At 42.0% G+C, this 27,004-nt stretch overlaps 5 protein-coding genes across 7 annotated transcripts in view; 3 read left to right on the forward strand and 2 right to left on the reverse strand.

Annotated features, from left to right (window-relative positions):
* Nucleotides 1–281: 281 nt before the first annotated feature.
* Nucleotides 282–6,412, forward strand: LOC100699148 (rhotekin). Its single transcript, XM_025896878.1, has 7 exons — nt 282–322; nt 492–586; nt 1,154–1,260; nt 1,451–1,585; nt 2,527–2,692; nt 2,827–2,931; nt 3,936–6,412. The coding sequence occupies exons 3-7, from the start codon at nt 1,189–1,191 to the stop codon at nt 4,646–4,648; spliced, it is 1,191 nt and encodes a 396-aa protein (XP_025752663.1). The 5' UTR covers nt 282–322; nt 492–586; nt 1,154–1,188; the 3' UTR covers nt 4,649–6,412.
* A 387-nt stretch (nt 6,413–6,799) lies between these two features.
* On the reverse strand, nt 6,800–9,890 carry mblac2 (metallo-beta-lactamase domain containing 2). Its single transcript, XM_003452656.4, has 3 exons — nt 9,289–9,890; nt 7,839–8,053; nt 6,800–7,555 (listed from the first exon to the last, which is right to left on the reverse strand). The coding sequence occupies exons 1-3, from the start codon at nt 9,728–9,730 to the stop codon at nt 7,382–7,384; spliced, it is 831 nt and encodes a 276-aa protein (XP_003452704.1). The 5' UTR covers nt 9,731–9,890; the 3' UTR covers nt 6,800–7,381.
* Nucleotides 9,891–9,966: 76 nt separating this feature from the next.
* polr3g (polymerase (RNA) III (DNA directed) polypeptide G) lies at nt 9,967–14,090 on the forward strand. 3 transcript variants are annotated; one of them, XM_005457483.4, is made up of 9 exons: nt 9,967–10,160; nt 10,250–10,273; nt 10,452–10,583; nt 11,322–11,451; nt 12,973–13,038; nt 13,119–13,178; nt 13,256–13,317; nt 13,398–13,514; nt 13,608–13,743. In XM_005457483.4, exons 3-9 carry the CDS (start codon nt 10,473–10,475, stop codon nt 13,695–13,697), a joined length of 636 nt encoding a protein of 211 aa, XP_005457540.1. In that variant the 5' UTR covers nt 9,967–10,160; nt 10,250–10,273; nt 10,452–10,472; the 3' UTR covers nt 13,698–13,743. The 3 variants fall into 3 exon arrangements, with proteins under 3 accessions (XP_005457540.1, XP_019221370.1, XP_019221369.1); XM_019365825.2 differs by lacking the exon at nt 10,250–10,273; XM_019365824.2 differs by having other exon boundaries at nt 9,973–10,273; nt 13,608–14,090.
* A 237-nt stretch (nt 14,091–14,327) lies between these two features.
* lysmd3 (LysM, putative peptidoglycan-binding, domain containing 3) lies at nt 14,328–17,354 on the reverse strand. The gene is made up of 3 exons (XM_003452657.5): nt 17,201–17,354; nt 16,027–16,302; nt 14,328–15,504 (listed from the first exon to the last, which is right to left on the reverse strand). Exons 2-3 carry the CDS (start codon nt 16,291–16,293, stop codon nt 14,806–14,808), a joined length of 966 nt encoding a protein of 321 aa, XP_003452705.1. The 5' UTR covers nt 16,294–16,302; nt 17,201–17,354; the 3' UTR covers nt 14,328–14,805.
* Nucleotides 17,355–19,393: 2,039 nt separating this feature from the next.
* adgrv1 (adhesion G protein-coupled receptor V1) overlaps nt 19,394–27,004 on the forward strand; it is a 108,838-nt gene continuing 101,227 nt past the window's right edge. Inside the window, exon 1 of the mRNA XM_019366190.2 lies at nt 19,394–19,790. The gene's annotated coding sequence lies outside the window, so the exon portion shown is untranslated. The remainder of the gene's footprint in view (nt 19,791–27,004) is intronic.

Here is a 27,004-nt window from a genome sequence, read left to right on the forward strand (position 1 = left end):
CAGCACACAACAGGAGGCTCTGTGTCAGATTAATAACTTAGTTACTCTTCTAAAATGACCCTTACAGAGATGGTGATGATGAGCATTTTCTCTTGCAGTAGTGAAGCCAGCCCAGGTTTTGAGCTACGGGTTGAGTTGTATAGCTGCTGCTCAGAGGACGACTATTCGGCAGGGAGCACACCAAGGAAACTGGCTAGCAAGCTGAGCTCTTCACTGGGTCGATCAGCTGGGAAGAAACTCCGGGCAGCCATGGAGCCCGGACCATGTAGTCCCGTAAGCAACGGAGGGGAGCCCCTCTCCTGCTGCCAGTTCCCTCTGTACCGTAAGTTTAGCTTCATATAATATCTATAGTTTTTATACAAAAACAGAAAATGGATTGGAAATAACTTGTAATTTCAGAGAGCAGATATTTATTGAGACCATCGCTCACTGCAAACATGCATACTCAAACACCAAATTAAATTCTTCTCTTCACTCTTGTGTGTTGACAGGGGCCCGAAGTACCACCTCTTAGCCCACACCACACTGTCACTGTCACACGTCCAGGACAGCTTTCGCACGCATGACCTCATCATTTCAGGCAACGGTGAGTGGCAGCCACCATCAATCTGTGTCCTCGCCATCTTTCTGCTTTCTCTGCCAAATCGGCCATCTGTCTATTTTTCGTCTTTCTCTCACTCGTCACCGCCTCACTTCTTCGCCCGGCATTCTGATCATTTCCTTTACACCAGCATATGGTGCAGCTTTGCCTCCTCCTCTTTTCCTCCTCTGTCCTCCCACTTTCTCTGACAGGCAGCCATTGTCAAGGTCACAGTAATAAAGGCTGCGCTAGTGAGGTGACTGCTGTGTAAAGCTGTAATGATGCTGGATAACAAGGGTCCAGACCCTAACACAGACAGGCCTCTAGTGTTTTATTCATTGGCCCTTCAGCCTGCTGTAAAGTTTCACTGCCAAACTGCATGACACTCCCTGCAGCTGCCAGCCTTTTATACCCTAGTGTGTGTTAAAGGGGAGGCGGTGTGAGGACGCAGTGTGTGTCTGCTTGTGTGTGTGGATGCATGTTTCTGTGTGGAATTTTAATGGCATGGGAATATTTTTATTTATTTATTGATAGTGTTTATTTTTTCCCCATCCATCTACTCCCTCCCTGCAGAAGAGTGTTCGTACTGGCTGCCACTCTATGGCAGTATGTGTTGCCGCCTCGCAGCTCAGCCTCACTGTATGACCCAACAGATGATGAGCGGGTGCTTGAAAGTTAAGGTAAGCTGGCAAGCCTGCAGATGTGCATTGATGCGAGCTATTCCTCCAAGGGTTGTGCTAGATTTTTTGCCATATGTCCACACTTTTTTTTCTTTTTCTCCCCTAACATTCCTGTTCTCTCAATCTCATGTTGTCTTCTCTCTTTGTGTGCGTATTTTCTTCTCCTTTATTCCATTTTTTCTTTACCTAGCAGCAGTGTGGAGGTGACCCTCAGAGTTGGACAAAAGTTCACGCCGTTCTCAAAGGAACAAGCCTTTTCTGCTACTACCGGCAAGAAGATGTGGAGGCTAACGTTGAGCCAGCTTTCACTATTGGCATCAACAAGGTCAGCAAAGAAATCTGAAAGGCAGGATATTATCTCTTTGAGCTCGATCCAGCCTTAGAGAAGCAGTAGCTGCATATTTTTGGTAACACCTAAGGCATCAGAATAGATGGTAAGAAAACAGGCTTGTGGATTACCACACGTTTAAATAACAAGCTCACTGGTCGACTCTGAGCCTAAAGAGAAAATTTAGCTCTTTTCTTTGCAGCGGTTCTCAAGCTTTATTTTAAAAAGCCGCCCAGAGCTGTCAGAATCGAGCTCCATTGAGTTCATGAGTACCAAACTGCGGTTGTGTTTGTTACCTTTTGAGGTGTGACTGTAGAAAAGTTCATCAGGCCTGTAAAGGCACATTTCTTCTGCTCAAAGCTTTCTACACGCAGGGAGACCCCTCTATCCAATTGGAAGTCATAATTCTCTCATGCCATCATTTTTCCCTGCATCAAATAAAGATCAGTCAGCTGGCCAGTCATGCTCTCAATCATCTCATTTCCTGTGTCTTTAAGAGTCGATTCCTAGACTTCACAATCTTTCTGTAGTGACGCACTCCGTCTTTTGTGTCCTCTGACCTTGAGCATGCTGATAACCTAAAGCCAAGTCAATCAGATCAGGTCTGTACGGTCTTTTGTGCGGCTCACATGAAGAGACAGAAAGAGGGAGCGCGGCATGGCAAAGGCATGAACAGGGCAACACTGCCATCTAGTGGTCATAGCCATACCTAGACATATTTAGAGTACAGCAAGTTATGGGAATTGGGAGTCAGCATCCTTTTGTTGGATAATTGCTGGAGGGAAATGGTTTGGAAGAGCACTAACTGGTGACTTTATTAATGAGGGCTTATTTTCAGCAGAGACTTATTCATTCAACCACACTGTACTGCCATTCATTCTCTGCTGTAGGCATTTTTATGGTAGATGATTGTATTCTTTGTCACTCCTGTGTTTCAGGAGACCAGAATACGTGCATCAGAGAAAGACCCTCTCAGTAAAGTTCAGAATATCTGCATCAGTAACCATTACGGAGGGGAGGAGGTTACGCACACTGTGACCACAGACGGCCGCGAGGAGACACACCGCTGGATGGAAGCCTTTTGGCAACATTTCTATGATATGAGTAGGTCCTCATGTGTCATTTAAACCCACAACATGTGGACGTTTAACATATGTTTTAAAGGACATCATATAGTGCTGTATATTCTCCATTTGCTGCTTGATTTGTTGATGGTGACGTTTGTCTCCAATGTACAGGCCAGTGGAAACAATGCTGTGACGACTTAATGAAAATTGAACTTCCGTCGCCACGAAAACCAGCTCCTATCACACCAAAACAAGGCTCTTTGTATCATGAAATGGGTAAGAGTTCTCCTTGTATCAAGGTGTTTTTTGGTCACTTATGACCTAATGTGAAAAATAAAGCAGGGAATCAAAACACCGTGCCTGCATTGCATGTGGCTGTGTTGAATTTCTGTTTCTTGAGTGCACGTGCATCAAAGATGCTGTCAATTACATTTTCCTATCCAATTTCTCAAACTCACTCTCTGCTTCACTTCTCTGTGCTCTAAATAGAAGGGTTCTTATCTCTGACGTGCTGACTAACTTGTCTTCTGTTTCTCTATTCCTCTTTTTCCTTTTCACATTCCTTTGTCATATCTATCCATCCTCGCCATTTCCTGTTCTGCATTTTCCTTATTTCCATATGAAATAATGTAACATTCATTTCATCACACTTTTCATAAACTTTCACCGTTCATTGTAATGGTTGAATTATCTTGATGCATGAATGAAATCTTTCTTTGTTTTCCCATCACTCCTGTTTGAATGAGCATGCATCCTTTTCCTTTTTTTGTCATGTCCATTAAAAATGCCAAACTACCAACTTTTCCCTCATCCCCCTCTCTGCTCTATCCCAACTCTCTCACCAACTTCCCTGTTGATTTTCCTAACCCTGGCAGCTCCTCTTGCCACACCCTCCTGTGAGGGTCTTCTGCTGCAGGATAACGCTGTGTCTGCTGAGATTCGTGCTCTGCTCTCATCCTATTACAACGACAGGTGAAGTAACAGGACTAGGACTTAACATGAATTGGTTTGTGGTAAATGTTGCAATCCCAAGAGGCTGGACTCTGCATTCTGAATAGAATTATGCAGTACTGTAATCTGCATGAATTGGAAAGATGTCATGAATACACTCAAAATGTTAAAAATATCCTACAGTAATTGCTATCTTTAGCACTTGTTCTAAAAAAAAAAAACCCTGCAATTTAGATTTAATCCCAGGAAAAACTGATCAGTCTGTAAAACTGGTCTCAGGTTTACTCCATGGCGGCATACTAATAAGATTCGCTGCTTTTCTCTTGCAGTTATTGAGTCATCTGATGACCTCAGCAGCACCGTGTCAGACATCCTGGCTCGGAGAATGCAGGAGCTGGAGCTCCGTAGCCAGCTAGGCACCTCTCCCACCTGGATGTCTGCTTTTGAGGAGAGCACTGCCAGATGTACTGGTCGCTCTCGTCACTGTACTCGCATGTCTGGCCACAGCCCCTGCACCCCTCATCGACTGCCTCGGAGTCCTGTGAGTCCTCACCGCTGCCCTCAGCTCGGCCTGCTGTCTTCAGACGCAAGTCTGACCTCAGATAGCGACAGCCACTGTAGCACCAGTCCCTGCTCTCACCACCACGGCTGGCCTGAACCTACTTCCAGCTACTCTCTTTTGTCGTCTTCCCCCTCACGTCTGAGGCCACGCACTCTTTCTCTGGATGCTAAGCTCAGCACCCTTCGAGGGAGAGGGTACGGAGGTGGAGGGACCTTCCAGTGTTCCTGCCAGCCGCCTCCCTCGTCCCTGCTTGCTCCTCTCCCCATCTCCAGTTGCTCCCCCCGGTCACAGCACAGCACACAAACCACGCTATCCTGCTCCAGCTCCACCTCAAGCAACAGCTCCAGCAACAGTGAGGGCAGCCACAGCCCAGAGTCATCAGAGGGAGGCCCCTTCTCTAGGCCCTCCCCAGCTCGACGCAGCCTAAGAAACCTCAGGGCCAGACTTGATCCTCGTAACTGGCTCCAGAGTCAGGTGTAAACTTCATTTCTGACAGTTTCTTTATTTTTTTTGCTTGCCTAAAGGCAACAGTGCTTATTAAACCACGGTTTAACTAGCTTAACACACGTGAACCAAACTCAGGCAATCTGCGATGCCACATGCACACCCTGAGAAGGATGCCTCCAGCCTGCCTCTTGGTGGAGGACGAGCCATGGAAGACCCTTCTTGGGCAAACTGGAATGTCTTCTAACACAAAAGACAGGTGACAATCACTGCAGGAGTCTCTGACATTTGCTCGGTTGCCACAGTGTTTCAAAACAGTCCATAAGTAATTGGGAGGTACTCTGCTTGCTTTGAGAATTGATGGTAATGCTGCTTGGAAGAAGGTGATGCTAACAGATAAGGACATGCTCAAATTCATGCCACACTAGGTCTACTTTCTGTCTTTGAAAATCTGATTTTGAAACTGGAAAAAATAATAACAAACTAAAAAACAAAACAAAAAAAACACAGTTTTTTGTCTGCACAAGTGATCCTGGCCACTCAAACATGGCCATGTCTGTTAATGCACTAGTCGTATTTTGACTGGATGTTTCCTGTTATGTTCGAAAAGTTTGCAGTGTTTGCAGTATAGAAGCCAGTTAGCATGAGGTAATATGAACACGCAAGACAAACAGGTAAAACCAGTCAAGATTTTTCCAATATTAGAGACTGCTATGTGTAGAGGGAAGGGTTATTTGTCGCCTGTACTGTGATACTTGTTTCAGTCTACTTATTATTCATGCTATTTGTGGGGTCTCCCAGAACGACTATGCACCATTTTTGTTTTCATGCATGTTTTGACTGGCAGTTAAAATATTTCTTTGTCAGATCATTTCAAATGACCCTGCAAGTGCTCATACTTACTGTACTGGTTATGACTGTGATCTCTTCAGGGTAAAAAAAATCTGTGCTCTGCTCTTATCTGCACACTATTGACGGGCTGCCATCAGACTAAGTAATAGATTTGTATGCACACAGTGCAACTCCTAAGCAAACTGATTATAACCAAAGCTCAATTATTATTGAAAACCCAAGCCATACTAATCTGCAGCTTTATTTGTTTTCAGTTTCCAATCCTGCCGTCCAGCGATTTATTATCACGCGACAAAGAAAGAAAACTGATTTAATCTTGGCGAAATTCTAAAAAACATTCTAAAGAAACGTGTGCTTACATGAACTCTAGACAGTCACCTTTTTAATGATTCGTTAACACTGCCGCCCATTTGTTGTTACATTTTTGCTAGTTAGACAGCTCAGAGCAGTTACTTCTTCTTACAGGAAAACTGAGTTAAAACCTTATAGGGTTGGTGTTGTCAGTGCAGTAAAGCTTTGCCTCTTTTTTTCCCCGTTTCCGTGTTTATTGTGGACTCTGGAAGCCGTTGCCCTCTTGGGGACTCAGAACTCGAACCATTTTTACTAAGATCTGTTGTACGCTGAACGACAGCATTTGTTACTGTAAATTAATTTTTATAAGTTAACAAATAAACCTCCTGTATTTGTTTTTGGGTTTTTTTTGTTACATTACTGAATTTGTTATAAATGCAGCTGTGTTGATATTTGATGATCATAATATTAGATAACGTGCAGATCTTTTAACTGTCACAGATAACATTGAATGTTATAACCTTGGCGGAGTTTCCCGTGTTGGCAGGCTTCGTGTTCTGCATGTATGCCATCCTCGGAGGTGAACTGAAAACGAGAAATGTGGAAATCTCGTGTTGAAATAATATAACATTAAATAAATGTTTTATCAATTAAAAATCGTCTTCTTTTCTTATGTATCCAAATTAACATGTTCTATACATATTTTTATGTGTACATTTTTATGGTGAAATTCTTTAGTAATGCATTGAACTTAAAAATAAAATCTGATATTTCTGTTAGAAGGTTAAATCATCCTACTTTTCTTAACTTTTCAAACTAAAAGCCCCCCAAATTAAACCCTTTCCATGCATTGAGAGAGGTTTCCATCAGATTAGAAAATGACTTTAAGTTCTCTATCCTTTGAACAGGTGTTGGATCATATTCCATCCACCTCTGTTCTGCCCCTTTTTCTCTCTCTTGCAACAAATCCCATTTGAGTTCCCCCCTGGAGAAGCAAATCCACTTATAAGCTGCTGCAATCTGTGCTGCAAAAGACTCAAAAAGCAGGTAGAACAGAGACTTTTTATTGTCTATGTTTCGATAGCAAAGCTGTAGATTAGTCAATAGTACAAAGCACAATTACAAACATAGGAGGTAGTCGACACTGAGTCTTCACTGAGCATTGTAATATGCATAGAGAACACTATGGCCATAATGACTTTGTTTCAAATGTCTCAGAGGAAAACCCAAAGCGCCCTGTTCTGTTTGTAGTGCAGAGTTATGCTATTGTTGTGCTATTGTAACTTCACATATGCTTAAAGTATAAAAATCAAACACTGAATTATATTAACACCAACATATACATATTCATCAGCATATAAGACCAGTAAATATTTTTTATAATAGGCTTCATATGGTGCTGATTATTGACTTCTGTAACCCAGTAGGGGCATTTCACACAAAGTTTGGCAATTACTTGATTTTCAGCTGGATTACATAAGTAAATGGACAGCGTTACATTAAGTTGCAGATAAAACAGAGGTAACCCCGCCCCCACCCTTTCTGTCCTCACACTCTTCCATGTCCTCCATACTAAAACATCTCTCTTTGTGCACTTGCTTCCTGCAGCTCAATGACCCACTCTCATTAGCAGGCACACTGTGGGTTGCACACCCGCAGCGCCACCCCAGCCAGACTCCTCCAGGCAAACGTGGAGAACTTTGCAGGGCATGTTTCAGCTCTGCTGATGTACGTGGAGGCAAGCCGATGGAGCCGCTTCGCACCGAATGCATTGTAGTGCCCCGGGAGGACTTGGTCGACCTGTTAAATCCATTTTAAAGCCAATAAACATGTATTTTATTTAACAAATAATGTTTAGCACATGTTAAAGTATATTGTTTTAAGTATTAGCACAGAAAACACAGCTTGTATATGTAGGCTAATAGATACTGGTATGCCAAATTTCAGCAGAGCAACATGATATTTTCATTATAAATCTATGAAATGTTGATATAAGGTGCTTTGGGATAAATACCCCTGGAAAAAAAAAGTGGAACTGTGTACTGAAATTGTGAGGCTGCTCTCTAGTGGGCTTTAGAGTTACCTGTTCGCTGTCCACCAGCCCAACCAGGCGCTCACAGCTGCTGATGTAGTCACTGACGCGGCTGTAGGGCAGCCAGTCAATCATTGCGCCGTCATACACAACATCGCCACTGAAAAGCAACTTATTGTCCCGGTCATGAAGGCAAATGCTTCCCCGAGAGTGTCCGGGCATGTGAAGCACAGTCAGCTGTCTGTCACCAAGATTGATGACATCACCTAGGCAGGAGAAAGAGAGAGAGAGTGAAGGCATTAGGTTTTGATAATTATTCACACATACAAACGTGGCATGAACCGTAATCACCGGCCACTATGTATTTAAAATCTTAGACTTATATATAAGTGATAACTCATATTCTGGCTGACTCACGTCAGAGTTATGTTTGTGCTTTCCACATGTCACTGAGTCACACAGATTCTGTGACATTCAGTATATCATCGATTTGGTCGACGCCAGTTATGAGTTGCACTGGCAAAAAGGGTGAAGTTGATACATCAGGGAATGAGATATACCAGCTGCACTGCAGTAGTGGCTCTGACACAGCAGAACGAGTTACTCTACAACACTGCATTTTGCATTAAACCCCAACAGATACGGCGGCTCAGCAAATACATTATTTATGATATAAGCTTTGTGTATTATTATGTGTGCTATTCTGATGAATGTGTGCTTTATATAAAGACTCCAGTGACCAGTGCTTTCAAACAACGTATCCACTTTCAGATTTATCAAGTAGATTGATTCAGCTCGCCACCTGCTGATCTTTGACCCACTATAAAAAATTGTTTGAGAAAAGAGAAGACTGTGTGGTTGTTACTTCGCGCTGTGGGATGCTTTCATTAAGTGTGACACCAGTCTCTGTATGCTCTTTCTTGGAAGCAAGAGAATACATCAAAGCCATCACACTGGCTTAAAATAGAACAGCTCTGCAGATATAGAGAATGAGCATATAGTTGCTACCAATGGAGTTTTTGTTGTTGTTTTTTTAACCCATACACTTCTAATAGGGGGAAATTGTCTGTACCTGCATTCCTTGGATAGAATATCCTGTTTTGTGTAATGGGATAATTGCACCTGTGTAATCACCAGTCCTGGCCTCATGTTGCTGCATTGAACTGGTTCCTCTAGCCTACTTTGTAACTGTAAAAATTACTGGCAGACCGACCCCTTGTCTCATCCCCACTACCTCCATTACATATATAATATGTGTCGATGTGTGAGCTAGCAAGTCATTGTTGGTCTTCTGCCAAATCGCGGTGCAGAATCTGAGGCTGGAAACGACTCTGTAGAGCATACTGTGCTCACACTAGGCCTGGTGCATCCATCAAGCCCATTACTGTATCGATTATGGTGCTTGTCACTAAGTGAATGCTTTTAGACCTTGCTGGTATTTGAGCACAGATCCATCCCTCTAGCCTAAATCAAATCTGCAAGGGCTGTATTTCCTACCTACCCTCCTGCAGTATGTGTGTGGGCTGCACAGCCTTGACTTTGTAGTGCCTTGCCCTCCATCCCGGGCTGGGAGCCTCGGCTATCTCCCTGTCGCTGAGCCAAGTGACCGTCTCGAAGTTGTCTCCGTTGGCCAGGGCATCGACCTCCGCGCTGTGGACGCCCACCTGTTGGAACTGATGCAGACCACCGGAGTGGTCGAAGTGGGCGTGGGTGGCGATGGCAAGCAGCGGGTTTTTCCTCTGCGGGTCTTTTCCCAGCAGGCCTTTGGCGTCGATGTATTCAGGTAAGCTCCTTAAGCCCAGACCCGTGTCTATCACCACGTCCTGGTGTGTGCCGCGCAGCAACCAGATGTTGGCTCGGTTCTCCGACTGGTAGAATCGCTCCTGGATCCAGAAGATTCCGTCTCCGAGCGATTTGTGAGCGTACCAGTCGACTGCAGACATCCCAGTTCATTCGCTTGTCGAAGTAGGGTTCAGTATGGTGTCTTGCTGTCAGGTGATTTATTGGGGGGGAGAGGTGTAACTAGCCTTCTAGCTACAGATGATATGTTTTCATTGAGGTTAATGCGATGGTGGCCGCAGACACACCCTTGTAGGAGGACACTAAGCTCACTGGGCAAACCGATAAACGACGGCAGCTTAACGTGGGTTGCAATTGGCTATACGCAAACCACGCCTCCTCTGTCGTCACGCAGAGGAGGAGCGAGTTAAAGCCACATTTACGCATGCTGACAGTGGCGTATGGCGTGTGCAGGTTTCCAAAGCCGGTGCTAGCTAAGCAGTATAAAGTCTAAGCAGTATCTTCATTAGGTTCAGCTGAAATGTATGTGATTTTTAAGGAGTTGTCGAGGGACAGATAAAACCGGCCAGAGAGGTACATTAAAAAACTGAAACATGTGGATCCAGTAAGAGCTAAATATCGCTGTCCAGCTCTGAAGTAGACTTTGTGCTTTTTTACATTAGGCGCAGTATACTAACAGGCTTCTAGTAAGTATTTCGACATACTTTACACGTAGAGTGCGTCTCTGATGCTGACTAAAGCTTCATCGCTGGCAGAGTCACGCTAAAGGCGATGGAAGCTGTAGAACGTTAACTTTCATCAACACGTGTTGACTGGAGATATGTGGACGTGTGTGTGTGTGTGTGTGTGTGTGTGTGTGTGCAGGAACAGAGGAGACCTGCAGCCATGGCAGGCAAGGGTCGTGGAGTTGGTGCTTTTACCTTCAATATTGACGCTCTGGGCATCGGCAGGGGCAACATGCCAGAAGCCAGGGTGGGGCCCAGTCCTCTGTTTCCAGTAAGTACCGAACACAGTCGTTTACACACACACACACACACACACACACACACACACACACACACACACACACACACACACACACACACACACACACACACACACACACACCAGCAGGATGACAGATTGCATTTCAGTATAACAAATTCACCTCTAATGGTCAAACTTTACTGGAGCGACTTTGGGAGAGACCTTTTTGAGAGAGGTAGGTGAAATTTGCATGGAATTTGAATAGCAGACTATATACAGTGGAGGTTTACTTATAATAGGTTAAGGTTTATTCTTTGTAATAAAATTTACGAAACATTTTACTGCATTTGTATTTAAATGAAGGGAGATGAAAGTATATTTATCGTGCTCATGGCCAACATGTGTTTAAGAGTTATGACCCAATGAGTGTCTCTCACAGGGTTCACAAATAAGCACAAAGGGGGTAAAGGGCAATAATGTATGCGCTTATGTTAAATTCATGGCCAGGTTTTCTAATTTGGTCGTGTGTATTCCCAAAGAATATGGCAGATATTTACGTGCCTCTTGGATTCTGCCAGGATGCTTTATGGGGATTTTTTTTTTCTTTTAAACACAGTTTGGACTATGCTTACAATGTAGTATATTTTGACTATTCATACTTAAAATGTTGAACACCTTTACATGGCAGTCTGAATTTCAGTTAGATTTGAAATTTATTTGCACTTGAACATTATTAATATCGGCATTACATCATCCATACTTCTCCAGAGCACGGATTTTAAACCAGTTCCACTGAAAGCTGGCGAGGATGAGGACTATATGCTGGCCTTAAAACAAGAGATGAGGGGAACAATGCAACGGCTGCCATACAACATCAAACCTCAGTCCAATAAAGCAGGTGAGGAAGGCGGTGCATTAGAAACCTGACATCAGCTGAAATGACGCTGTAAGACAGTTGTCTGCTGTGGGGGAAGATAATGCAGCTTTTAGGAACAAAGACTTTCAGTTAAGGTCATATCTGGGAAACGGAGAGAGGCAGATTAATGACAGAATATTGAGTTACAGATGTCTCATCTTGCGAAACCACAGATTTCTTTTGTCTGGATTACTGGCCTTTCAAAACTCTCCTGTTCCACAGTTAGCTAAATGTAACCATGTAAAGAAGTCAGTGTATTTTATAGGGGGAAGGGGGGATTGCTTATTCAGCAGGGGGTCTGTGGTGAACATGACTATAGGGAAATTACCTATGAAAAGGAAGTGCACCCAGTTCTTCTGTGCAGAAGCAAATATACACACATCATGACCGATAAACAGAGAAGCAGCTGCTGCTTCATATCTACAGCCTCTTCAGCAAGACTCTCATCCCATGGTTGAGCACCACCTCCGCTGTCTTAGATAGCTGTTAGACATTGTACTCCATCCAAAACCTGCAGTAAAAAGAGAGCTGGTTCATGGGCTGTAGAGCAGAACAAATACTAAATGTCTTTTAGCTTGATGAGGCCAAGGCCTATTAACTTCTCATCAGTGATCATCATTGATTACAACTAGTCTGTCTTTGACAGGAAAAAAAGAAGGATTTGTTTGACAGGGCTCATTGGATTGACGCACAATGGGAGAGTTGAAGGAACTCTGTGAAGATCCAAGAAGGAGAATTGATAATTTACATAATTTGGGAAAGTCTATTTGAGCTATTTTAAACAATATCACATTCCAAGTTTTCAATTTTCTGGAAGAAGATCCGAACTGTTACCCTCGGATGAGAGAAAATTGGTTAGGATGTTCACGAACAACCGAAGAACAACCGGGTCTCAAGTCTACCGTGAAATCGAAACTACTCAAAGACCAGCCGCTGAAGCGAGTTTTAATTCTTTTGCCGACCACAAAAGAATACCCTGCTCCAAAATCAACAGCTTCAATTTCAACTGAAATTTGCAGCTAGATGGTTGAAACTTTGGACACAATTGGGTGTTCAAACAGGACAGTGTTCCCAAATACACATCAAAATTGGTTTTGGATTGGATAAAGCAGACTAACATTAAAATTCTGGCTTTTGCAAAACCACAGCCTCAATCTTATTGAAAATTTGTGGACTATGCTTAAAAGTCCGGTCCGTCTGGGTGGGCGGCATTTAGTGTTATCAGTCCTTTCATCCTTCAAGACCTGCCAAAATTAATCCAAGCTTCTGTAACAAATTCTTGTATTTTTTTGTTTTTTTTAAAGGCATTAAAGATGCATGCTGTACAGTCCTTCCACTCTATAAAAATATCATTTCAAAGAAATCATTAAAGCCCCAAATGACCATGACATTCATGCTACTGACTGTATGTAAACTTCTAGAGTAACACTGCAGTTTGTGTTGACGCATACTAGTCTAAATGTTTTTAAGAGTATGACCTTTCTTTTGTTTACTTGAAAACAGAAGTGGAGAGATACACCGAGAGATACCTGAAGCAAAGCCAGATTGACGACAATGAATGGACTCCAGGTACGTGCGTAACACATCATTATGGGATTAGGTGGAACACAAAAAAGAGGATGATGATAACATTTTTCTTGATATTTTAGACTGGAACCTTTTTCCAAAAGAACTGATGCCCAGAAGAAAACGACCTCAGGCTAAAACGGGTACATTAAATACAATATGTATGAAATCACATTTCTTGTTACTATAAGAATAAAGACCCAATGTTTAACTCCAACAGGCACAAAAAAAAGTGCGAAGATATCACGCAAGGACACAGAGAACATTCTGACCAAATTAGATGTAAGCTTCATTTAAATTTACTGTCAGTTCTCTCTCCACACCTTTGGTGTTTCACATGAGTAATTTGATATTAATGCCAGGAACTGGCAAACAAAGATGACCCTGAAAAATCAGATGAGGAGACTGAAAAGAAGCCGCGAAATGAGGATGAAGAGGAAATTGAAGAGGAAGAATATGAAGAGGAGGATATTGAAGAGGTGTGATTCCAAGATGTACTGCAAAATGTGTTACACATAACGATCAATATGTACAAACTAGATCTAACATTGCTTTCTCTTCGTTCTGTGTAGGAGAACGACTACATAGAAAGCTACTTCGACAACGGTGAAGATTTCGCTGCGGACAGTGACGATAATATGGATGGCGAAGCAACATACTGAGCGTCTCTCAAGCAAGGACGTGCTGAAGTTAAACATAATGTGACTGCTTCTTTTGGTTAAATATTGCACATAAGTTGGGAATGCTATTCAGTGTGGAGCGATGCCCTTTTTCTTTTTCTGATCAAGCTTTCGTTAAAGACTAATGTAAATAAGAAATGCTGAAATATGTGCACACGGCAATAATTTATTCAAAATAGATTTATTTATTCTTCATCCTGTAGACAAGTTTCACAGGTTGAAAGGCACATACTGTTAAGAACACAATGCTCTGTCATAGAATATCAACTGAACACAGTGAGAAAATAAAAGGGCTACATAACAAGTCTAAAAATTGTACATAATTACAAATGAGTTATTGTGGGAATATTGTGCATTTTCCTCACCATGCTCTTATTTATACTTTTGTTTCTTAATTACAAAAAAACCAAACCCCTACAGTTCTTTCAAGCAGGATGGAGATTCAAGAAAATTTCATTTTAACTCCAACTGATGATCAATACTGGTAGTGTACATAAAAACTGATGTTCAGTCTTCAAATAAATTAATTTTAATTACACACAGTGGCAGCAATCCTAACTTTTCCAACAAGTACCATATAACTAACATGGCTAAAGTTACAGCTCAAACGTCTTTTAAACAAATCCACAGTTATAAGCGAGCCCACTGAACCATTTTAATCGAATAGTTTATTCTGCAGTGCTGCTGTCTGTAACTCCCTGGGCAGCATTTGTGTGTAACCGGCTAAAAATTCTCCAGCACAGTTGACTGCAAAGACACCATCTCGAGTTTACAGGAGACACTCAGACCAACTATGAAATGCAGTCACTTTTAAAAAGGTTGAAGCAGCACAGCGTTGGTCTATCAAACCAGACATAAATCTTGCGAAGAGTTGGACCCACATTCAGTCTGTCAACTGTATGCAAATGGAGAGACACAAGTTATGATTGTGGTCACACCTTAGTCTCTCAATCCTTCAAAGTTATTGTCTCCTGTATAATTAAGCCAGATAGATTTAAGTGATGTTTTAAACGTTATCTGTAAATGGGAACATCAGCATAATTCTATTAGTTCTCAGAGTTAGCGACACATTTTAGGTGGAAATTCCTTGCTATGTTTTCTCATTTTCTCCATCTCCACCGTCTCCTGCTTTGTCCGCAACCCCTCCCTGCTGAGCTTCATTAACTGCATGCTTAGCTTGAGCATCTCCATGAATGTCTTTACTCCTGAGCAAACCGTTGTCTTGTTGATACCCATAAGACAAGCCGTTGTGAGTTTGTGTAGGCATACCATGATGGCTGACGTCAGCTTTCACAAGAACTTCATAATACAACAGATAAAAGATGGGTGTGACAATGCCGACAAAAAGCATGATTGCCACAGCAGTCCACCATCCCATGCCCCAGTCTGCCCCATAATAAGGATCCTTCCTCTGTACTGGTTTATATCCAGCTTCTCCTAGTAATGGCTGCTGCTGTTGCTGCGTTAAAGAGGACACAACCTCACTGAGGCCGCTCCGAGATGGTCCTGTGGATTTCACCAGCCGCTCAATGTCCTTGTCCTTCTCCATCAGGAAACCTTCCACGCTGTCAGTGGAAGAACAGGAGTCCATGGAGGATTCAGAAGGGAGAGAAGTAATGTGCGAGACCTGTGGCGGGTGTCTAGTGCCTGTGGGCGAGGCAGATTTGAGAGTAGCAGCGTTATGAGTCTCAGTGAGGACACTAAAGCGCCTCACAGGAATCTTAACTAAACGCAGGGCAAAAAAGTCCTGCTCTGTCAAAAGGTTGTTGGCACGCTTGATGTCCGCCACCTGGGATTCACAGGGGAAAAAAATAAAAAATTATAAGAAGTAATTAATAAGCCACTTACAATTTGCCATCTGTTGAACCTTTAGAGCCAACCACTGAATTGTACCTGAACTCTTTACATGCATATATAAAAAACACTAATTATAATAAACTTTCCACAGATGTTTGTCAATCTCACATATCTTTTCTAAAAAAGTGCTGCTTTACATATAGTAAGAAATCATTTTGAAACATTGTAGTGAAAACTACAAATATTCAATCTGAAGGTTGCTTCCAATTCTTTGTTTAGCAAGCAGTTTCAATTTCAGAAATTAATAACCACTATCATCATAAAATAAATTTAGCAACAACAGTTTAACTACAACTCACCTGCTTTCCTAAACATATAAAGCAACAAAGCATGTTTCTGTATGTTTCCTACGTAAAGAGAAAAGTGCAGGTATACAAAAACATACAAATGAGGATTTCAGTCAATGCTGCAAAGGAGAGGTAAAACAAACACACAAATCTAAGCAAACACATACTGAGCAATGGTACTGAAGGGCAATGCTGTTCAGAGTGTCTCCCTCCTGGATATCTCTGGTCAAATAGATAATGTCATCCATTCTCTCTTTAGAGGTGCTCCTCCTGAGTCTCTCTCTGCCACGAGGCCGCAGCTCATAGCTTTCACCATCCTCTTCTGACATATCATTTTCTGAGCTGTTGTTTCCGAACAGATAGGCATGACCGCCATTGGCAGGCTGCACCATGGTGGCTGACTGGAATCCATAGTGCTGGCTTCTGCTGGACATTTTTCTTCACTGTTTTAGGCAGAAGGAAACAATGGCTCAGAGCACAGGCTGATATACTGAATCAAGAAAAAAACTTATTAGAGTGTGCATCTTAAAATCTATGGGCTATCCAACTTGCTTAACATGTGCTACTGTAGTTTAACAGAATAGGCATTAACATTTTGGCAGTATATGAAAATAGAAAACACATTAATCCTGCTATGATCTGACAGATAAGACTGATTACACTGAATGTTTTAGTCTCAACATATACCACTATGATCATGCTATAAGATCAGGCTAGTCAGCTCTCAAAAAAGGTTCAGTCAGATCAGATAAAGGTCCACCATATCACAACTCTGAAATAACCGCAAGGCAATACTATGTTATTAGTTTCAACAAAAAGCCGTCTATTTTTGGACCAATGTAAGGCCAGACAACGAGTGTTATGTAAGCAGCATCTAGTGCTGAATGGTTTAAACAACGGGCACACCAGTAATCATCTTCTTATTCAAGTACGCAGGCATGTGATTAACTAACCAAGCTCGTAAAGCGATATGGTGGCTAAAATTTAAGGTTAGCAACCATTTAGCTACGTTGTTGTCTACGAACAGCATAATGCTGCTACACTCTTGTTTTTCTCGTAAAACAACAGTGCAGTGTGGGACGGTTATATTTCAGAAATAACCGCGTAAGTTAAGAAACACTTTCGTTTAAGCCACTAAACTACTGTCTTAAACAGACTTTCCAGATCCTCTCCAACAAGAAGCGACATGTACAACCGAATAGAAACCCATCTCCACAGGCTAGGCTACTGCTAACTGGAGTCCACATCTATTATGTCGCCACCGCTAATAAGCTTTGTAGTGTCCCGTTGATAAGCAGTTGATTAAAATGTCTTTAGGAAATCGTTTACAACTACATTTACCTGATAAAGTGAATCCCGATCCCTCAATTGTTCTTTCTACGGTCCATACTTCCACTGGATTCTCCTTGGTCTCTCCCTGTAGTCTGTTTGTTACGTACCTGCTAACCGCTATTGAACTGCTACCGCTCACGCCACGTCAACACAATATTTACGTAATGACGCTACCACACGCGACCGCAGCGCAACCTTTATTTTTTCGCCGCGAGGTGGCGCCCAACGTCAAGTAAAACTGCGTGTAAAGTAACTTAATTTTGAATAGAAATGATAGAGTTTTGTTTCATTTTCTCAGTTTACACCCGTGTATTGATATTCGCGGTAGCTGTGAGGTTAAACTAACGGCTTTGTTTATAAATGTACAACACTGCACGCGTGTTGGCTGTGAACACTGAGGCTTTATGGGGGCTAAACCCTGCTAACCGTGTCTGTAAACAGCTAGATTAACCTTAAGCCAGCCAGATTCCGTTTAGTCGTAACCTCTGTCACTATGAACAGGATATAGGTAATAAAGTTTACTCTACTTAAATACAGAGTAAACTGTATTATTTATATTCTGAATTACGTACCTGTTGGTTACCACTGCTGACCCTTGAATATACAGTACTGCGAAGAAAAAAGTCTTAAGAGACTATGCATAAAGAAAAAAAAATTACTTAAAAATGGGAAATATGCGCAGTGATTGCAGAAACTGCAGATGAGTGCAAACATACATGGAAATACAGCACACAATTTTGAGTGCTGTATTTTGCACAATTCTAATAAGTTTGAAAGTCACATTTCTTCAACATAGCCTGGATGTCTTAGGCAAGCTTTCTTGTAATTTCTTAAAGTAGCCTCCAGGAATAGTTCTCTAAGATTCTTGAAAGACATTCAAAGCTCTTTGGATGTTTTCTGTGGTTTTTCTGTTCCGGGTGTGCGTTTATTGCATGGGGTGTGTGTTTGGTATCATCATCATATTAAAAAATGCAGCTGGTGTCAGACACACTCTTTCCGCACTCTTTCTGGTGTTGCATGGTGCCTCAAATTCTGACAGCAGTTTTCTGAGTTCATAACTCCATAAATTTTGCCAAGTTCCCCAACACCATGTGGCTTAAATGCAGCTCAAAATACTGACAGAGCCTTCACTGTGTTTTACAGATGGCTGGACTCTGTACATACTGAAAATGATTTGAACCAAAAATCCAAACCAAAAGGTTTGGATTAATCATTCCCGCAAGACCTGTTGCCACTGATTTTCAGTCCCGTTCTTGTGTAATTTGGCATACCTCAGCTTTTTCTCCTTGTTTTCCTTCCTCATGACTTCTTGACAGCCACCTTTTCCACAGACCATTTCTGATGAGGCTTTAGTAAACAGAAAATGTATCAACCTAAGGGCCAGATCCATCTCGCATGTCCTATGTTACGTCTTTGCTGGATTTATTTGTCTATCTTTTAAGGATATGCCTTTCAGATACTGTTCATCTGCTGTAAATAGTTTTGTAGCCCTGCCACTTGTTCATTTTCCTCAAAATTTGGCTAAAGATAGAATTTGAAATTGGTTCTTTTATCCGTTACGTGTAGAGACAACACTGCGTCCTCCTTTGAGTTAGTTGCCTGTTTTAAGCTTGAAAGATTCACAAGTCATTATTAAATCAAATATAATTCCTAGAAAATGGACAGTGTACAAGGGCTGGGCTGAAAATGAGTGGAAAAGCAGCCAATGTCCAAAGAAAAACTTTGAAAGACCTTCAGAAAACCTGGAGAACTATTGCTCAAGAGTACTTAAAACAAGTAGTAATGAATAGCAATGAATGAATGGACTCTATTATCATTATACATAGCACAATGAAATTTGGTTTTGCCTGCTATTGAGAAAATAAATAAATGGACTAAATAAGAATACATAAGTTAACCAGAATAAAGCGCATACTATTTAAAAAACGAGATTTGGCTGAAGACTTTTGCACAGCACTATATATATTACTCTATAAAATTGTGTGAACTGGGATCAGCTGTAAATGAAGTTCCTCAGGTGCAAATTTGCAAAAGTTTGTGCAGAGTGTAAGTGGCAGACCACAGGGTAGAGGAGAGCGGCTCTCCATGCCTGCTCGGCTCACAAGGTGGAGCTGTCGGCCAGCACAGCGTGTGCACGGTAGTGTGCACTCTTCAGAGACAAATGGGATTAAAACATCTTGTCTCATTAGCAGCGACCGGGAGACGAGCTCGAGTCTCCGAGTAGCTGTAAACTAAGCTTTCTGCTCGGAAAGCAGGCCGTGTTTGTACAGTAACAACAGCTACAGCTGCCACATGGCCGCAGGAGCCCGGAGTTGTGTGTAGAGAGGAGCAGGTCTCAGAGAGCCGTGTCCGTCTCGGCTATTTCAGCCGGCTCCAGTCCCGTTACATGACAGACGCGCTTCTACCCACGTTGTTCACGGAGAGCTAAAAGCCGCCGAGGGGAAGGTTCAGTGTCAGACAACACGAAACGATGCAGTTACCGGCTGCTGTTTGAGAAGACGTGGAACCGAAGGTCTTCGGAGCGCACACCGATGTTATCCACAGAAATAAAAATTACAGAGTACAATATTTTGGACTGAGAGGTCAAGCACAGTGTCAGGTAAGTTAACCCGATTCGTGTTGTGTGCTTTTACTAAGATTTTTCTGTCTGTCAGTGTGATTTGTGAGTTAAGACCGAGGATGAGTGGCGACCAGCAAAACTTTACAGGATTAATTTCACAAAGAGCTGAAGATGCGTCCGATGTGGTTTCGTGACACTCTTGTATTACAGTCTGTCAGGACAATGCAGCCGTCTTGGATTTATTTCTCAGTAAGCCAGTGAGAAATGACTGGTTCCTCCAGCCGCTAGAGTCAGCGGTGGATTAATAGTGGGAAGGATAAAGGAAACAAATGAGTAGCGATACCCCTCATCAATTATGCCAGACAGCTCAAGCAGACGCATTGTGTAAGACTATAAGAAAACGATTAAAAGTGGTTGGCCGCTGCTAATTTCTTTTTGCCCTGTGCCAAAAATACCCCTTGGTGCAGCTAATAAAATTGAAAAGCTTAAATATTGATTCAGCGCAATCAGTAGATGAATGGCCGAGTAGCCCATTGAGGACGGAGACAAACGCTTCCATGGTTACATCCAGGATCTCCAGTGTGATTACTCCGCTTTGTGTGGGTTTTCGCTCTCCCACTGAAATAAAACAACAACTGCCACACATGGTGAGCCGGGGGACCTTCTCATAAAGACTCCGCTGACTAATCTATAGGCTTACTCGGGCCATAAGTAATCTTGGCATACTTTGAGTTGCGCACATGTGCTGCTACTGTTAAAGAAACGAGCGGCGCCTTTAGCCCCATTGTGATGCTGCTTCTTTTTTGGGGGGTATTTTACGCAGATGGCTCCATAATTTACACCAGTTCGTGGGGTGGGGTTTGCAGACCTTAAATAATTGAACATCTCCTCCTGATCTCTAATTGATTTGACATGATGTCATCTTCGTGCGTCCTTTGCAAATCTCTTTTGTTGCCTCCTCTGTGGTGTGGCCAGCAGAGTTAAATCCTTTTTTCTCACTGGGGAGGAAGGGTGGGGAGCTGTTTCTGTATCCATTCAGCGTTTACACCTGCTCTCCATCAGCTGTTTCTTCTGTGAATCTTTGTAGAAATTAGTAAAATTATTTAATCAATTTGTTCCCTCTTTTTTACAAAGAAGCAGCACAAGTTGACAGGGGGTTCACAGTTTTATTCTTTTCAACCTCCTCTCTCCATTCTCATCATTAGAAAGTCATATGTCAGAGTGAGTTTGTTTTTGCAGATTGGGATTCTCTAAGATCCTCACTTGCTCAGAGGTCAGGTCCTTTGTTTGTCGGTGTTTATGTCATTGCCTGGCAGGGGTCAGCCCCCATTCGCCTGTGCAAGGGGCTGAATGTGATTCACTGGGCGGAAACTGTTTTACTGCTCGCCTCTCTTTCCTTCTGTCTCACCTCCCTAATGGCTGCACGGTACAAAGGGGGGCAGTGCCATAAACAGACTATTCATTGATGAAAGGTGTTGGACTGTCGCATGATGCAGAAAGGATGAGACTGATATTTGGTGGGGATGAGAGGTACTCTCGTTTTAGTGTGTGGGGATAGAGTGAAAGAGTGGATGAAGGCACCATGCAACAGGCTACCCCCCCCCCCCCCCCCCACCCCACCCCATTGAATCACTTGCTTCAAGAGATATGTGAAGCACATCTTTTATCTATAATAATTCATTTTTGATGTTGAGATCTTGTTGTATGTTCTGTCGTCTAATTAACATTCAGCATGCTCCTCGTGGCTCCTCAGCAACAAGTGAGACTGGAGCTATGCTAACTTAAAATGTCGCCCTGCTTTTTATCTGAACTTTGATCATTATGTCTAATACTTCATTGCCTGGTCTGGTGAAGCAAGCTTAAGATTTTCTAAACTGACAAATTCAAGCCATGAATAATTCCCTTGAAATGTTCTCTCTCTGTTTTACTGTTTTGTACTTTGTTTTTAAAAAGTAATTTGACAGTTGGTGCTTACACACGGGAAACAGGATCATGGTTTAGTAGCTGTTGTCTTTGGAGCAAAGACACAGGAAAGCGGTGGCCTTTCAGTGATGTCCAGCAATCCTGAGGTCTCTTTAGCGGGCCTAACCAACCACATATTGTTCCCGGTGAGAGGATTCTAGTACGGTCACTGCCGTGAGCTCTCGGCTGTGACCTCTACGTCACATTTCACAACCACAAGCTCATTACATACACACACAGACACGCACACACACACACTTGTACTTTTACAGTTATTGTTATAGCGTCTTCTCTAGGAGCAAAGAGGAGACCTGCTACTTGTTCATTTGTTGACCATCTCCAATCCAGGACTAAACTTGACCCTGACCTTTTTGGTGGTGAATCAGATAGGTTTCAGAGCCTTTACTACCTGCTGTTCTAACTCTGATGCATGACCAGTTCTTCTAAAATGTTACAGAATTATCAATACAAATGATCAGTTTTGGTTTGTAGTATTTACACTGCATTCAATTTTATCTACATTTCTATCCTTGCAAGTTCAAGCTGGTCTGTTTCTTTTTATCTAGCAAACAGCATGGAAAATCTGTGCACAGCAAAATTTCCTCAGATATCAAAACATAGGGAAAAGTACAAGAACGTTCTGGAAGGCTGTGTCCTTTGTTTCACATTAGCTTGGCTAGACTTTGTACAAGTTAAATGGCGTTTTAAAGAGTACTGAAAACATTTTCTTTTCACCAGTCATCAAATAATGTGTTATTCCAAAGCTCCACAGATTTATTTGATGATTACATCTTTGATTGTTCGTTATTGATTCCATTCTTTTAAAGATGAAGACCCCCACCTGGATCCCTTTGTCTGGCGATAAATCCACACATGTTAAAATCCACGTGGAGCCATGTGGAAAGCATCCCGTGGTGCCCTCTGCCCGTGGTGCAGGTTGAGTTGCTCACAGCCTCACATTTGGCTGGAAGGACATCATGGGTATCTAACCTTATACTGTTTCTTTTTTGTAACCACCACTTCCCCTTTCTAATGACTTTACTTGTGTTATGTGTGTCTGAGTCTGAAAGAGCGTGAAAAATAATGAGCTTCAGAAAAGCAGTGTCCTGTCCATATAAAACAAACCTATCGAAGTAGGTCACCAACGTTTTACATCTACAACTCCTGGAAAAACGTTTGGCATCACCGCTCTGATACTTTGAAGCACATACACAGACCACAGATATGATATAAAAACTACTTTTGTTTGATAGCTGAAGATTCTGGCTTCGTGAAATTCTAGTAAAACAGCTCAGTTGTTTTTAAGATTAATGACATTTTTTCCAGATCAATCTGACGAAGAAATTATGCAAAATAAAGTTGGCTGTTCCCAGTCACCCGTGTCTAAAATTCAGATCAAGTATGGAAACATTATAAAAGGAAAATATACTAGCAGATGGAAGATGTCACAGCATCAGGAGAGAAAACTCAAAGCGATACTGTATGTCTTGAAAATGCACAAGAAAACTGATGAAAAGCAAATGGGGAGAAACACGTTTGTTTGTTTGTTTGTCATATAACTGAAAAGGGCTGAATGAAATGGGATTTACATACAGAAAAGTGAAACTAAAACCAGCATTACCACCTAAACAGAAGAAAACAAGGTTACAGCGGGCTACAGGGAAGTGATCAAAGACTACGTTTGATTGATTTGGTTGAAGGCGATGTTTAGTGATGAATTACAGGTCTGCACTGGCCAAGGAGATTATGCTGGGACTTTAGTCTGGTGTCATTCCAGTGAAACATAACAATGACTGCCTGAGGAAAACAAGCAGACTTGTATGTGAAATAAAAGACTAAGAGAGAGACACATGTACACATTTTGGACACTTTTCTCATTCTGTCAATAGAAAATAGATTTGGTACATGGCACGCCTTAATCTGTCAAACAGTATCCGTGCCAGCTTGATACACAGTGTTGCTTTTCATTAATGAAGTCCATATTTTTTTGTTTTGAATGAACATCCTCCAAGTGTGGTGATTCCATAGAGTTTTATTTTCTTTATTTATCCACTAACCCCCTAGTTTCTGTGTAAGACCCATAATTTTACATTTCACTTGCACAAACTTTCCTTCTTTGTTTATCTCTCACTGCTCTCATTGTGCCACTGTTCATCACGTCAGAGGAATTCCTCGTATGTTTGTGAGGCTGATCCAAGCGTGTCTGAGAATGTGGCGGGTGTGTTTATTTATGTAAAAAGATGTAAAAAGATGTGCACATCCACTTTCTCTCATTGTCTGGGTATATGTTAAAAAAACGATAAAAAACGATTGTTGTATGGACACTGAACAGGACCCACAAACATGAACATGTGCACCGTCTCAAATTCACTATTACATAACACGTTGGTTGTTTTGAATCACAACAAAGTTGATTAACAGCTTCATTTGAGCCATGATCACCATTTATTTTTACTGGTTTTGGTATTTTTCTCTAATAAATGAAATTTCTTGACCAGAGTCGTTCAGGAATTTGCTTCAGCCTCACCGTCTGGCCCTTAGTTTTCAAGAGGCTACAACAGCCTGAAAAAGGGGCTGTCCCACACCTACTGTAGTAAGGATGTGTATAGTGTGTGTGTCCTTATTTAAAAGTGATAGAGTAGAGCTGGGAGAATAGAAGGGAGTCTGAATGGGAAGATTTGGATTCTGCAGGAGAGGAGGCTAGCATGCCAAAAAGTGGGAGAAACAAAAGAATAGAGAACTGTGGCAATGTCAGAAATGCACATAGAACACAAAAAGGAGCATGAGTGAACAAAAGCCTTGCTCCTTAAAATTGTGTGCTGGTCAGTGAATCGTAAAGTCCCGCTTCTTCTACAATGAAAATACACCCCCGTTCTGGGTTGCCTCTCAGTTTTGTGAACTCTTTTGAAATGCAATTAGCATTTCATCCAGGCCCAACCGGTTACATGCAAGGAAGTAATACCCTTTCTAATTTGGCCCTTTGGTCTGTGAAGCTATGGAGAGCGCAACCTTGTTTAATCCTCTGAAAGTGTTTTTCTGTCTGCCTCCAGCACTGTCTGTCATACAGGCTAATCAGTCAGCCAGTGCTCAAACTGGAAAGCCCACTAAACTGCTTGCGCACTGGTCCCTACTCAATTGGAACCACTTTCCTTTTTTTCTATATCCTTTCCTTCCCACTAAGAAGAAGAAAAATCTCTTGTTTTTGGTTGGGGACGCAAGATGCCATTGGCTCCACTTAAGAGCAGCCGACCACGGCCATATGGACAATACCTCAGGAGATTTCTCCCTCTCTGTGTTTCCTTTTTCACAGCAAAATGCACTTGATTGGCAGTCTCTTGCCCCTGAAGGAGAAATGCCGGGTTTGAAAAGTATCGTCTGACAATAGCTGGAGGGCTGACCTCATGCATTTTTGTTCTTTAGAAAAGTATTCATTGAACAGTTTTCTAAGTCCTCTAATGTGGAATGGCATAATTTTGTTGCAAATCAGCCCATCCTCACTTCACAAAAAACACTTTCTCCACTCTTGTTGGACTAATTTTAAGTTTTCTGTTTTTCCCCCTTCAAATAAATAGGATTCTTTTTTTTCTTTTGCGTAGAGCCCTCCAAAATAAGCCCAGTGAGTAATGCCGAGTTTTTGTTAGATTTAATGATGTATGTTTTAACTCTACTCGCTTATTAAGTTTCTTAATTTCCTCACCCCAACCTCTCCGTATGGCGAGAACATTCACTGATCTAAAAATACCAGAGGCAGAAAGTACATGTGAAGTGCAATTATGGGCTTGTGAGTTGACCGGGAATGACAGCCGCGGCTACGCTGGGCTGAGAATGGACGGTGGGTGGTTTCTGACATTCGGCCCGACACACACTGGCCTGGTGGCATCACTTAGTGTGGAGAACAACTCCAACAGAGACCAAACCAATAAACAGATCAGAGGAGACTCTATGGTTTGGGGCTAAATACATAACAAATGCAAACTAGCATTTTACAGCAGCTGCTCTATTAAAAGGAATATCCTTGTAATGTATATGAAATAAATTAAATGGTGATATTATTAATAGGTTTTTTATTCTGTTTTTGGTTTGTGTAATTTTGCGTTAAAGGTGGTAGCCTTATATGAATTTTGGCAGCTCATTTTTAACCCAACTCTGCTTATTAAAGCTCAAATTATGAGTTGCTCGTATTTTTCATAACCTCTGAATAATACATTGCTCAATCTGTCCACAGGGCACTTCCACTTTCCAGTGTTTACAACACTGAATGATTGGTTTAGCAGGCTATAAATAAAGAGCAGTACACATAAAGGCTTAATATCAGCTCTTTTCGTATGCCTCTTTTTCTGCCAAACCATCTGTCTGTGTGTTGCTGTTTACTTTATCTGTTTATCTTGATTAGTATCATTTATTTGGTCTATTTGCGTGGTCTGTCTTTAGTGTGAATTTTTACTGAGCAGACACACAAGCATTCCAGGAACACTGTTATATTAGTTGATGTTAATGACAGAGCAGTTTCTTTTTGTGGCCAGACTGACTCCAGATCACCAACCCGAGCTGTAAGATTGATGAATGAGATCCTACCACAGGCCTCCTTGTGTCAGAAAGCTCTAGACAGCTTTGTGTTAGCGTATGTGTGTGTATCCATGTGTGCGTTTAGTGAGCAGGCATATACATATATATATATACAACCACATAGCCTTCACCATGTCACCATGGGCGTCTCAGGCTCAGGGAAGCCTCGGGGGAGGGATGCTGCATGGGAAAGCCCTTGATTAAAACTCTACAGACTGTTATTCCACAATATCCTCAACCAAAAAGGAAGTAAGGGTATTGCTTTCCACTTTTACAACTTGCAGTACTAAGTAGTCTCCTCTAAATGATGAGAGGAAAAGCAGAGTGCTTGATTGTGGTTTCGGAGGCTAGGATTTTTTTCTTTACTAAGCTTCCAGTAGCGAAAAGGGTTGACAGATGCTGTCTTTGATAAGTCAAAAAAGAAAACAGAAGAGAAAAATTTCACTCAGTCAATGTCAAACATTAGAGTCTGTAAGAACACTGAAAAACTACATGAATTAAAGCCTGCAAGCTTCATGTACCTTGTGTCAGATATCAAACACACCCTCCAAATTTGGCCGTCTGTTTCAGCTCCAGAATGTCCCATCTGACCCTCACTGCTGCCTGCTGGTTCAACCCCTCCACCCCCTGAACACGCACCTGTAGGGTCCAAGGGAAGGAATATTTTGGAGCCTAACTAATCCGCACTGCCCTAACAAACCATTGCAAACAGAAGTCATTTGACA

The sequence above is a fragment of the Oreochromis niloticus genome, linkage group LG12 (genome assembly GCF_001858045.2).
Source record: "Oreochromis niloticus isolate F11D_XX linkage group LG12, O_niloticus_UMD_NMBU, whole genome shotgun sequence".
In the NCBI taxonomy this organism is placed as follows: Eukaryota; Metazoa; Chordata; class Actinopteri; order Cichliformes; family Cichlidae; genus Oreochromis; species Oreochromis niloticus.

Bases quoted from the DNA above. Each gene is read 5' to 3' on its own strand.
- LOC100699148 (XM_025896878.1), top strand. From the start codon at position 1,189: ATGTGTTGCCGCCTCGCAGCTCAGCCTCACTGTATGACCCAACAGATG. The intron at 1,261-1,450 runs GTAAGCTGGCAA...TTCTTTACCTAG, and splicing joins GCGGGTGCTTGAAAGTTAAG to CAGCAGTGTGGAGGTGACCC. The intron at 1,586-2,526 runs GTCAGCAAAGAA...CCTGTGTTTCAG, and splicing joins TCACTATTGGCATCAACAAG to GAGACCAGAATACGTGCATC.
- mblac2 (XM_003452656.4), bottom strand. From the start codon at position 9,730: ATGTCTGCAGTCGACTGGTACGCTCACAAATCGCTCGGAGACGGAATC. The intron at 8,054-9,288 runs GTAGGTAGGAAA...TCTCCTGCCTAG, and splicing joins CACACACATACTGCAGGAGG to GTGATGTCATCAATCTTGGT. The intron at 7,556-7,838 runs GTAACTCTAAAG...TGGATTTAACAG, and splicing joins GGCTGGTGGACAGCGAACAG to GTCGACCAAGTCCTCCCGGG.
- polr3g (XM_005457483.4), top strand. From the start codon at position 10,473: ATGGCAGGCAAGGGTCGTGGAGTTGGTGCTTTTACCTTCAATATTGAC. The intron at 11,452-12,972 runs GTGAGGAAGGCG...ACTTGAAAACAG, and splicing joins ACCTCAGTCCAATAAAGCAG to AAGTGGAGAGATACACCGAG. The intron at 13,039-13,118 runs GTACGTGCGTAA...TTGATATTTTAG, and splicing joins CGACAATGAATGGACTCCAG to ACTGGAACCTTTTTCCAAAA.
- lysmd3 (XM_003452657.5), bottom strand. From the start codon at position 16,293: ATGTCCAGCAGAAGCCAGCACTATGGATTCCAGTCAGCCACCATGGTG. The intron at 15,505-16,026 runs GTATGTGTTTGC...TGTGAATCCCAG, and splicing joins CCCTTCAGTACCATTGCTCA to GTGGCGGACATCAAGCGTGC.